The 13,261-nt window shown below is 45.7% G+C and overlaps 1 protein-coding gene across 3 annotated transcripts in view; it reads left to right on the top strand.

The window, feature by feature from the left end:
* MASP1 (MBL associated serine protease 1) overlaps positions 1 to 13,261 on the top strand; it is a 124,738-nt gene that overhangs the window by 12,814 nt on the left and 98,663 nt on the right. For all 3 annotated transcript variants that reach the window (XM_061637603.1, XM_061637602.1, XM_061637604.1), the window contains exon 2: positions 5,430 to 5,655. In XM_061637603.1, the coding sequence (XP_061493587.1) occupies positions 5,430 to 5,655 (226 nt within the window). The remainder of the gene's footprint in view (positions 1 to 5,429; positions 5,656 to 13,261) is intronic.

Here is a 13,261-nt window from a genome sequence, read left to right as displayed (position 1 = left end):
CAATTACAATTGCTCTGAAAGTAACTGATTACTTTACTTTTCCTCCAAAGTAATTGCTACAATTACATTTCAGTTACTTTTTAAAAAAAGTCTACAAGGTGCTGGCCTTGACTGCTGCACATCTAAGTAGCCTAAAACAACATTAAAAATAAACAAACATACAGAGGTAGTAGAATAATTATTTTTATTCATAAGATAGCAATGGTGGTCTCTCCACTGGTAAGGGTGGTGGAGAGGGAGGCTGAGGCCACTACTCAGATTTTTGCACGTCAAACCAAGTGCAACCCCACCACTCAGCCAGCCAGCATAATCTTTCTCACTCAACCACCTCCCGGGCCCTGCTCTGCCACCAACTAAGGAACACTCACTCAAGCAAACATTTTCCCCTGAGATGCAAAAAAGTTAAAAACTGCAAATGCAGCACAGTAGCCAGAAAGGGTGGCGGAGGCCACTTTGTGTGCCAAGTGCATACATAGTATTTTCTCTCTCTCTCTCTCTCTCTCTCTCTCTCTCTCTCTCTCTCTCTCTCTCTCACACACACACACACACACACACACACACACACACACACACACACACACACACACACGTGTTATATTTCACCTCCACAGTTCTTTATCTCCATTCTGCCGCTGCCTCCTTCTCCTCCTTTATCCATGTTCTTGACCTCCGGATCCTTTTTCCTTCCACTCCATTCTTCACCACCACTATCTGTTTTTTTAAATAATTGTTTTCTCTACTCCACCCCGTCTCACTCTCCACCGACTCCCTCGTCACCTCCGACCCATCCACAGAGCATGAGGAAAGAGTGATGTTGCACAGAAGCCCAGTTTGAGGCACATGATTTTCATCCACAAATCAGAGGAGCAGAAGACTTCCCCTGCTCCCCCCCCAAGTAATGCCCAAAAGTAATTCTGGAAATATTACAATTACTCCACAAAAGTAGTAAAGTTACTCCTAGTTCTATTACAATCAAAATGTAAAGAAATTACTCACTCGTTACTCAAAAAAGTAATGAATTACAAGTAATTCGTTACTTGTAACTAGTTACTTCCAAGCTCTGGGAAAGACACATGTATAATTATTTTATTCATTTCATTTATAAATCGCATCCTATGGAACATCCAGAAGTGATTAACAATCAAAACATCATAAAAGCATCAACAAAAGCATCAGAAATAAAAAAAATGTACAAGCAATTTGAGATCCGATACAGATGCAGGTTGGAATAAGACTTAACAAACTTATATGCATTATGTGTGTATGTGTTCAATATAATGGGATTCACCGCTAATCCTACTCAGAGTAGACCTACTGAAATTATTGGGCCTAAATTAGTCATGTCCATTAACTTCAATGGAATTAATCTGAGTAGGTTTAGCACTGCATACCACCCTATGTGTATTTGAAAGATTATTCATTGGGAAAATAGGGCAATGGACTATTATACAGGGACAGGTTGCTATGAAGGTCCAATTTTGCCTTCAGAAGGCTTTTTTTAATGTTTTCTCCACCATCAGCAGAGCTGTCCTTCTATTCTGAGCAGATTTTTCCTTTGGCGTGCTGCTTCTGTGGTCGGAGGGGGACTCTTAGAAACCGGCTTGTTACAAACCTCAACTCATCTGGAGGAAGAGAGGCCAAGCCTTCCCACTCCTGCTCATTAACTGTCCCTGTTTTGAATAGGGAGCCAGATCAGCCAATTAAAATCCCATTCATACAGACCCTATCTTAGCCCATCACTTTAGAACATCAAACCCAGGAGTCCTGCAATAAACTAACAAGCATGTCACTGCCTTGCAGCTCCAGCTGATCTCCTGTATCGGTGATCCCAAGTCCCACAAATCCTCACAAGTGCCAAGTCTCTCCTGTTTATTTTATTGTCGATCGATTTCCATTTTGAGCCTAGACAAGCTACAAAACATGGGTGTCCACAAGGGTGGGGGACATGCGGCATCCTCCCCCCCCCCCCCATGAATCACAACCCGGATTCCCACCTTTCATTTTCTAGAAAGAGTATGTTTCTAGTATTTGTAGAACTTGAGACAGGAGGCAATGTATATAGGTCAGGCACTATTTTTCTGATTTTTTATTGAGAAACTAGCCTGCTCCTCACTTTAAATGCTTTATTCCCCTGCCCCCCAGCCTGGAAGAAAATTCTGCAAGCACCCATGCTGCAAAATATTCTTTGTAAATGCAGGTTCTTATGACATAAAGGATAACTATCAAAATATTACAACATAAATATATTGGTTATATCATCCAGGGATAGGGAAGAAACTCTGGTTTGCATTTAGGCCTACCTAATTCACACTTCTTAGTCTAAACAATATGCAAACATAAATGCGACTAGACTTCAAAACTCACACTTCTCTGATTTTTGCAATGTACTTCTCCAACCAAAACAAAATGTGTATATTAGGGGAAAGTGTTCGTTAAATTAAGTATTTATTATTTTTTTATTAAATGTATATCCCGCGCTTACTCCGAGAAGGAGGGAATAATATATTAATGAAAGTCATACAAAAATTCATTGCAGGGGAAATTGTTGCAAGAATGTGTATATTAGGAGGAAATGCACACTAAAAAGCTGATGAATTTTCATGAGGCCTTGTAAAAACTGATGTGAAATTGTAGGGTACTAAATTAAGGCTGGAAACAAAGAGAACCGAAACTAACGGATCTTTCCGTCCCTACCTGTACCTCAGTGGTAGAATGTCTGGTTTACAGCCAGAAGATCCCAGGTTCAGTCCCCACCTCTAGTTAAAGTCTAGTTTCATCAGGGCTCATCTACACGGTGGTTTAGTGTGTGTTTGGTGCTACTCACATCCCCTTGTAATTCGCATGGTTCACATGATGTTACTGGCAAACAGAAGCTATCACACCGTTTCCTCCAGTAAATCCATACTAACCCAATCCTCTGATAATCCGAAAAAGGAAGGGAAAAAAGTCTTCACTCCGTACCTCTAGAGCTTGCAGGCACTTTGCTCCTATGCTTTTAGGTGGGCATGTCAATCGTTCCCCTCTCCACGCCCACTCCCTCCTCCTCCCTTCTTTCATTTTGTTTCCTGTAGGGTGACAAACAACTTTTGGCCACTCTCCCCCATTCTGCAAGCCTTTTTTATGTTGCTGCAAAGGGTCCTTATTTTTCTTTTCCCCCTAACTTTGCTCCTATGCTTTTAGGTGGGTGTGTCAATCATTCCCCTCTCCATGCCCACTCCCTCCTCCTCCCTTCATTCATTTCATTTCCTGTGGGCTGACAAACAACTTTTGGCCGCTCTCCCCCATTCTGCAAGCCTTTTTTATGTTGCTGCAAAGGGTGCCTTATTTTTCTTTTCCCCCTAACTTGTGCACAAAAGCATAACACTGCTCGAACAAAGATTTGTATTTCAGCTGTATTGTACTAGTAAAAATACAAACAATCACACTTCCGGGTTGTTTTTTTTAAAAATGAAACTTACTGGTAGAACAAACTGAGCATGCTTGGTTGCCCGTAATCAGACGGAGTGGAAATGTTAAATTAGAGGGTGTGGTCATTAGGAAACTGCGTGATTGATCCTCCCCCTCAGTGTGAATAGAAAACATCATGTTTGCGGCTGGCACTGAGCCCTTACTGTGGACAGTGCAAACAGAAAATGGAGATAAAAACAGCATCTTTAGTACAAAGTAATGCCACAGTGAGTGGCTCAGGGGTTATGTGCCCTGCCACCTGTGCAGTCACAGGCAAGCTGCATAGTCCCGAGGAGCCCAGTTGCCCCCCAGCTGGCAGTTGCGGACAAGGAAGGGGCTGGCTTGTGCAGCTGTGGCAAGCTGAGCAGACCCTAGCCAGCTGGGGAGGACTAGCCTCAGAGGGAGGCAATGGGAAACCCCCTCTGAATACCCCTTACCATGAAATCCCTATTCAGAGGGTCGCCATAAGTTGGGATCGACTTGAAGGCAGTCCATTTCCATTTCATTTTCAGTGCTTCCATGTGGATAAGCCCTCACATGGCAAAGCAAAGAAATTCCTTTGGGAACTGAGCTAAGTGGACTGCTAGTCTGGCACAGGCCATGGGCGCACTGTTGCTTCAAAAACAGTGAGAATGGCATTTCTGGCTGCGTTTTGAAGCTGCTCTGCCCTCAGCTGGCCACACCTCCCTTCCCCACTGCTGACTTCAGGACTGCCCACAGCAAAGTGTTGGGCCAATAACTTTCTCTGCCTGAGCCTGCAGCAAAGTGCTTCCATTGGGCACACCTGGAGGGGCAATGGATTGATCTACCAATCAGTTGCAAATCTGTCTGAAGCTGAATTAAAAAAAAAACCTGCACTAGAACTGATCTGACCAGGTTTTAGAGTGTGCGCCTGTTTTCAGAAAACAGAGATGGAGACACACTGGAACCGGAACAACACTAAGTCTACCCTCAGTATCAGGCAGTGTCAAAAATTATGCTTTTTGGCCTATGAGACAACCTGAAACAGATCTGTTCATCCCCAATACCATTCTTCAACAACCTGTAGCCCTCCAGATGTTTTGGATTGCTGAGGTCGATGGGAGTTGCAGTCCCAGACATCTGGAGGGCCCGTGCTAACCGCAGCTGATGGAAACAGTAGTCCAAAACAGTATTTATTTATTATTGGATTTAGATCCCATCCTTCCTCCCAGTAGGAGCCCAGGGCAATATCTACAAGACACCAGCTTGGTGAGGACTGGGCTATACAATTCTATGTAGCTTGTTTCACATTTGAATGCCACCCTCCCTCCAACAAGCACAAGCTGGTGTTGAATAGGGGGTATCCCATTTTATCTTCACAGCAGCCCTGTGATGTAGGCTAGAATAAGGGCCAAACTAGATGGCAGGAGTGCATTATGCCTCATCTCCCAAACAGATGCAGTGTAAGGTCAGGGACTGTGGTTATATTCTAGGATGATGATGGTGAATGATGGTTTTCATCTATTTGTCATCTTCCACACACAAAAGCCTGAAAGCACTTGGAAACCCATAAAATACAAGATAACATAACCCATTTAAAACCAAATACCTCACGAAAATACAAATAAACAAGGGTGGGGGTTGCTAAAAGTGTTCATCCAAGCACAGTAATAAAAAGGGTGACTCCTATCTCACCCTACTAAAAATGAACTTACCTGGCTGTAAGCTCCATTGAACGCAATGGGATGTACTTCCAAGTTAATATACAGAAGATTGTAATTTAGGAGAGGGGGCAGGCTGCTGGCAACCACAATTTTTGACTTGGCGACTAAATTTCCATAAGAGACTTATGGACGAAAAGTAATAAGGTGTTGTTCACCAGAAGCATCCAAGTTTGGTTATCTTGGGATTTAAGGTCGAGCTCTGTCTCCGTGGGTCTAGGTATGGGTGTGCATGTGGGGGTTGGAAGGGTGTCAGGCATAGGGAGTCATCCTCATAGACTCTACATCTGTCTCTTGCAGATACTTACTGGTCTGGTCCCTTTGTGCCTTTCATCTCATCAAAGCGGACACCATTGAACTGACCGACATGTTTGGGGAGATTCAGTCCCCCAAGTATCCAGACTCCTACCCCAGTGATTCAGAAGTGACTTGGAATATATCAGTGCCAGATGGGTTTCGAGTCAAGCTCTACTTCATGCATTTCGATCTCGAATCGTCCTACCTTTGCGAATATGACTATGTGAAGGTGAGCATCACTGGGTCTTCCCTAGGGATCAGTGGGTTCCCCCTACCCCACATTCCTTTTTTGATTCAGAATTTTACTCTGTGCTGCATACTGCTCTCCTTAATTCTCATTTTCCTAGGATTTTGTTTTCCTCAAAATTTCTTCCAGCATTAAACATGTGCTGTTTGCCACACCTTTTATTTATTTTGCCTGCAGACAGACAGACAGCAGGAGTCTTTAACTAGGAACAGGGACGCTTTGCCCTGAACATCCACATTTCAAAGCCAACTCACTTGCTATTTATACTTTGTTTTAATTCTGTTTAAAACACATTTTGTCACCGTTCTGGCTCTCCCAGGATAACAGCCATCTCTGGAACATCATTTGCATACATTATATTCACATCAGTGCATGCTTAACATGAGAACATAAGAACAGCCTGCTGGATCCAGCCAACAGCACTCTCCTCTAGCAGCCACTGATGGCCTTGTTGTTGTTATATGCCTCCAAGTCGACTACAACTTATGGCGACCCTATAAATCGGCAACCTCCGATAGCATCTGTCATGATGCTGTTCAGATCTTGTAAGTTCAGGTCTGTGGCTTCCTTTATGGAATCGATCCATCTCTTGTTTGGCCTTCCTCTTTTTCTACTCCCTTCTGTTTCTCCGAGCATTATTATCTTTTCTAATGAATGATGTCTTCTCACTAATCTCTTGTAAAACCATCCAAGTTGGTGGCCATCACTGCCTCCGGTAGGAGCCAATTCCATCATTTAACTATGGACAACACTGTCAGGCATAATAATTGCTTACAGTAGTTTAGGATTTAAGCCCTTCATTTCATAACAACAATTAAGACCATAAGAGTTGTGCCCAACTGGATCAGACCAAGGATTCATCTAGTCCCAGCGTCCTTGAGTCTAGCAGTGGCAGCCAGCAGCAGCAAACGCACGCACACGCACGCACAAAGCACCACCCTCTGCTTCCTCTTCTGCGTTTCCAGAGTGGGAGAGATGCGGTTTGTCATGGGACACATGTGGGAAGAGAAGGAGCAACTCTCCACCCACCCACCTGTGACTCCCCTGCCAAAACTGCCCCTCCCCCACCACAACAAGGCTTGAAAGAGGCCGTCTTCTGCAGCCAATGCAAGCCTTTTTGCAAGCTGAGTTGCAGTGGGGGAAATGAATTGTTTTTGACAGGGGGCAGAGACGGAGCTTACACCTTCAAGCTGGGAAGGGGAGGGTTATTCCACATCTGCATATGTGCATGGCTGTATGTCTGGGTGTGGGTTGGTCATGTTTTCATTTTTGTCTTGCCATGACCACCCCAGCATGCAGCCCTCAGAGGGTGGGCCAAGAGTGACTATGGCCCTCAAGAGATGAAAGGCCCGCCCTTGTTTTAAACAATCCACCACCCCATCCCAGTAGCAAATTCTGGAAGTAAGTAAGGGCCATCAGTACAGCGGCTGTTACAATAATTCATACTGAGCATCCTCAGATCTTTGAGCATGCTCAGTAATGGCATATATCAATATCTTGCCGGGAGTCCATAGATGGGCTTCAAGGGGGGGGGATCCATGAACTGGGAGCAAAAAAAATCATTTTCCAATTCAGTAAAATTTGTTTGTTTATTTATTTACTTATGGGGCTCCATAGCTTCCGTCAGATTCTCAAAGGGGTCTGTGACCCAAATAAGGTTAAGAACCACTCCTCTAGGGTTACTTTGGGGCTCACACCTCCCTGGAAATCTGACTTAGAAGCCCTTACCTCTAAATCTCAAAACTAGGGGTGATAGGGAGAGCATAGCAGTCAGCACTTGCCCAGAGGGAACTCTCCAGAAGCGGACAAACTTCAGGTTTGTTAGGTCTATGTTTTTTTCTAGAACCCCAAATCTACCAGATCAGTTGTTTTAAACTGGTTTTAATATTGTGTTTGTAAATTGCTGTAACCCGCGCTGGGACCTGATGTAAGAAACAACAACAACAACAACAATAATTATAATAACACAATGACATCCAGCTACAAAAGAGAGAAATTTTTAAAACAGGGTGTTTGTCTGTGGGCTTGGGAATTTGTTTTCACTACCAGAATTGAGTCCTTACACGCAAAAGTCCATTCCAGGTCATCTCCCCCCTGCCCCAATTTCAACAGCCTTAATTAGGTTGGGAAACAAGTTTGTTGTTGCTAGCGTTAATCAGAAATCTTTGCCAATCTCATGCAAATCAGCCAGGAAGCTGTAGCAGAAAATGGCTGCAGGCGCTAGGTTGGGGAAGGCAGCTTTAGAAGAGAAGAGAAGAACCCTAATTGGGCATTTTCCTCCATCTGATTGTAATTGCATCCCTGCTGTTGCATCCATCACCAGCCACGCCCCTGAAAAGTCAGGTTGTGGGGAGGTAGGGCTCATGGGAAGGGGCTGAATAGTGGGCCCAGCAGCTCATTTTCCTTCTCCATGTGGGGCTGACGGGAGCCAATGGATCATAAGAGCCCTGCAGGTGTATCAGGCCAAAGGGAGCCCACCTAGTCAAGCGTTCCGTTCTCCCAGTGGCCATCCAGGTGCCTCAACGGGAAGCCCTCAAGCAGGACCTGAGCGCAAGAGCACTCTCCCTGCCATCTCACCCAAAGGGTGACTGAGGATGGCACTCTGGGAAGAGATCACATTCTTCAGGATTCCTTCCCTTACCCCTCACCCCGGGGTAAAGGGTTGTTTAATGGGTTTCAGTTTCTTGTCTTATAATGAGAGATATGAAGTGTTCCCCAGACACAGGCACTTGTAAGAGGAACATCGCTGCCAAGACCGTGCAGTGTGTCTGCCATGGACAGGGAAAAGCCCACAGAAGCACCCTTCTCTAGGGCTCACAGATTCCTTAAAACACTGGTTCCCAACCTTTTTCCCCCATTGACTACTTGAAAGCTGCTGATGGCAGGCAACTTAATCATTTTTCTGCTTGCTGCAGCAATTGTACTACACTGTGCCAGAGGCTGTATGATTTTTAATTGATTTTGATTGCTTCGTTTATTGCTTCTGTTGTGTTTGATTGCAGGGCTGGTCCCAAAGGGCAGCTAGGTCAGGCCCTGGCCAAGGGCCCCTGGAGCCACACAAGCCCCTGAGGGGCCTCTCAATAGGATGGGGGAGGACGAGTAGCGCTCCTTTTCCCCAATCCGTGGCGATCGCAGAGTGGGAGCTTCTTCAGCCTGCCCGTCTCTCCTATCTTTTGAGGCTGCGCGGGCTGCACTCGCAGGACCACCATTAATCAAGATGGTGGCAGAGGTTTCCCTAAGGGGCTGAAGCCTCCGGGGCCATCTTGATTGATGGCAGCGATGCGCGCACATAGCAGCCTACGCAGCCACAAAAGACAGGCAAGACAGAGCCAGCAAATCAGCGTGCAGAAGAAGCTCCCTCCCTGCGAGAGACAGGTAGGCGCATGTGTGCGCGCGTGTGTGAGAGCACATGCATGTGTGTGTGAGCATGCACGTGCGTGCCGTGACAAGCTGGTGCCCAAGGGCCCCGGCCTGTCTGGCACCGGCCCTGTTTAATTGAATTATAATTTGCATTCCGTGGAATCCAAATTGTAACGCAATAAAATAAAAAAAAGAAGCCATAAAAAACAATTAAAAATAAATATGAATACTTCATGCAGACAGGCCACAGGCCATGTGAATCAAGCTCGCAGGCCACTGGTGGTCCATGGACCACGGTTTGGGAACTCCTGGCTTAACGGGCCTCTCTAATGGAACGAAAGTGGGCATTACCTAGATTTGGTCAGAAAGATCAACAGCAAGACTGTAGGAAGAGCCTGACTAAAGGGGAGAAGGTGGAAGGAAGGAAGTGTTGGAACGTGCCCCAATTGGAAAGATGAAGGATCTCCATTCAAGCTGCCTCCATATCACTGTGTATGATTCAGACCTCACTGGTATAAAGAACTTTACTGGGTGGGAGATTTTCTTCTAAGAAATTCACACCCACAGATCCCACTTTGGTTACTGAATAATTGCTCTCAGGCTGACATAAAGGGTCTTGTTGCCAACATTCAGACGGGGAAGTGTTACAGCCTTCTTGCAAAGTGTTTGGTGGGTGAGGAGGGGAAATCCCTGTGGCTGTTTTTATGGTGACCCACAAATAACTTGGAATAACTGAAAAGTACATGCAGGGCTTTTCAGATCCTAAAATATTAGTACGTGGCTTGATCCATCCCTCACAAATATGGCACACTTTCACATACACAGAGAGAGAGAGAGAGGAGAGAGAGAGAGAGAAGCATGGATGATTGTCATGGTGATCCTCTTTTAAAGCCGCCCACTGTTATGTCTGGTGGGAGCAGATTCCACAGTTTAACTATTCGCTGCATGTCTTTTGTCTGCCCATGACAAGAAACTTAACCCTTTGCAACGTTCAGGAATAAACATGAAACAAAACTAGAGATACCTACTACATTGGTTCCACTTCAGAAGCAGCAAGATCTCTTGGATTTAGTAGGAAATTGAGGTGAGAATTTGGGAAGCGTCCCTCACCTTCTCCTCTGTCTGGAGGATGCCTGGATAGCAGAGCAGGATTAAAGCCAACTAGAAGCCAAGTGATGTGATGGTTCCCATTCCCAGCCCTACTTGGAGATGCTAAGGATTGGACCTTGGACCTTTGCATGCATTGTAGGAACGCTGACCCAAGAACGAATCTACCAGGTCTGCTCCTTTCTTTCTTTCTTTCTTTTTCTTTCTTTCTTTCTTTCTTTCTTTGTATTTATACCACACTTTTCCACCCAGGAGCTGGAGGTAGCTTACATGCTCCTCTCCCACACCTAAATCCATTCTCACAATAACCCAGTGAGGTAGATTAGGTTGGGTGACTGTGGCTGGCCCAAGGTCACCCAGCAGGGCCGGCTCCAAATGGCAGCTAGGTGGGGCCCTGGCCAAGGACCCCTGGGGCTACAGGGGCCCCTCTGCTCCCATTCCGCAATTCACGACAGGATTGCTGCCACAGATCACACAGCGAGAGCTCCAGAGCTCCTGCCATGAGCCAAGATGGGGGCAGAGGCTTCAGCCCCTTAGGGAAACCTCAGCTGCCATCTTGGTTAAGGGCAGCACTGTGCACGCAACTGCACAACAGCTGAGAAAGGTAGGTTGAAGCGAGGGAATGGCTGAGACTCTGAAGCTCTTGCCATGTGATCCGTGGCAGCGATTCTACCGCGAATCGTGGGAGTGCCGGGTTCTGGGGCAGCCTTGTTTCCACGTCTGGGGCACGTCTGCGGCCGGCCCTGTCACCCAGGGAGCTTCATGGCTGAGCTGTGGGGATTTGAACCCTAGTCTCCCAGGTCCTAGTCCGACATGCTAACCATTATGCCACGCCTTTGACATTTTCAGGCACTTAGTAAAAAGCCACGTGTATTCCACCTGGCTTCCAAATGTTTGTGAATTTGAATGGAAGGATCACACAGCTACAAGTCCCAGAGTGGCTTAACAATCAATCCCTCTTCCCAGTGAAGTCTGGGAACTGTGGCTCTGAAAGGGGATTAGGGGTCTCCTAACAACCCTGAGCACCCTTCACAAACTACAAACTACAGTTCCCCCAAGGATTATTTTTTTGGAGTGGGAGGAGGGAAGCCAGGGCTGTTTAAAGTGGTATGACTCTGCTTTAAATGTCTAGTGCAGATCTGGCCTTCGCTTATCTGGATTCAATGTTTCCCAGCGTCCAACTCCCTCCTCAGGATCCTTTCCAGTGCTGAAAAGGGGAACAATCACTTCCTAAATTGTCTCTAGACTGGGGGATAGACCTCAGGCCCGGAAGCCAAATTTGGCCCTCCACACCCCTCTCTCTCGCCCTTGGGAGCCTCCCCAAACCACACCTCCTCATCTCAGGCTACACCTTTCACTGCTGCCCTGAGTGTTTTTGCATGGCTGGGATGGGTCCTTGCATTGTGATAATGCCTCCTCTTTGTCCGGGTGGAGGATAGAGAGGGGTGTGTGACCGAGTGAAGAAACTAGCCTAGAAAGGTAAAATTTACATGTATATGACTCCACCCACTTTTTCCTCTGGCTCCACCCACCACAGGCATGTGGCCCTCAAAAGCTTGCTCAGAAGGGAATGTGGCCCTTCTCAGTCAGAGTGGCAGAGTGTGAATTTATCTCATCCATTTCCCACCTGCTCAGGCTCTCATCCTGACCATGATCAGTCAATTCAAAGAACATTCAAAGAAGCTGAATGTTGGAAGATTCAGGACAGACAAAAGGAAGTACTTCTTTACTCAGCGCATAGTTAAACTATGGAATTTGCTCCCACAAGATGCAGTAATGGCCACCAGCTTGGATGGCTTTAAAAGAAGATTAGACAAATTCATGGAGGACAGGGCTATCAATGGCTACTAGCCATGATGGCTGTGCTCTGCCACCCTAGTCAGAGGCAGCATGCTTCTGAAAACCAGTTGCCAGAAGCCTCAGGAGGGGAGAGTGTTCTTGCACTCGGGTCCTACTTGCGGGCTTCCCCCAGGCACCTGGTTGGCCACTGTGAGAACAGGATGCTGGACTAGATGGGCCACTGGCCTGATCCAGCAGACTCTTCTTATGTTCTTATGTTCTTAATTATGTCTTCAGCTTTTTTCTAAGGGATCTTTAACCAAAAGAACAAATACTGTCTTGGCTTTTAAATTAGTGAGGGGCAAGTATGCTTTAAGCTAGGGCTCATCTACACAGGGGTTTACTGTGTGTCTGGTGCTACTCACATCCCCTTTTAATTTGCATGGTTCACATGACGTTACTGGCAAACAGAAGCTATCACACACTTTCCTCCCTATAAATCCGTACTAATCCAATTCTCTGATAATCCAAAAAGAGAAGTAAAAAATGTCTTCACTCTGTATCTCTAGTGCTTGCAGATGCTTTGCTCCAATGCTTTTAGGTGGGTGTGTCAGTCGTTCCACTCTCTACACCCACTCCCTCCTCCCTTCATTCATTTCATTTCCTGTGGGTTGACAAACAACTTCCAGCTGCTCTCCCCCATTCTGCAAGCCTTTTTATGTTGCTGCAAATTGTACCTTATTTTTCTTTTCCCTCTAACTTGTGCACAAAAGCATAACACTGCTCAAATGAAGATTTGTATTTCAGCTGTATTGTACCAGTGAAAATACAAATAATCACATTTCCGGGTTGTTTTTTTAAAGTGAAACTTACTAGTAGAACAAACTGAGCATGCTCGGTTGCCAGGTAACCAGAGGGAGTAAAAATGTGGTCCACAAGCTTCAATCAGGTGGTCGATTGCATGGCGTGGATTTGTGGCTGAAGAACGGAGATGGCCCGTCCATTAAGTGTTCATATTGACATTTAATTGTATTTATATTGCTCCTTGTAATTCTTACGCTGTATTTTACTGTGTTACAGTTTGAATTCTATAGAATTCTAGCACAGATCATTGCAATTGCTACAACAGGCAGAAAAACAATGAAGTTAGTCCACCAAGAGCCTCATCAATTTTCAAGGGGCCCATGGCTATTATTGTATTTAATTGATTAATTATTAAAAATATATCCCGCCCTTCCTCCCAGAAGGAGCCCAGGGAAGGTAAAAAATGTTTGGGAACCCCTGGGGTAGACAGTGCAAGCAGCCTCCTCTGTGCCTAATATATTCACTTGTGCAAGGTTGG

Source organism: Rhineura floridana, chromosome 7 (assembly GCF_030035675.1).
Source record: "Rhineura floridana isolate rRhiFlo1 chromosome 7, rRhiFlo1.hap2, whole genome shotgun sequence".
Lineage (NCBI taxonomy): Eukaryota > Metazoa > Chordata > Lepidosauria > Squamata > Rhineuridae > Rhineura > Rhineura floridana.
The sequence above is the reverse complement of the archived record's forward strand: the minus strand, read 5'-3'. Positions and strand labels throughout refer to the sequence as shown.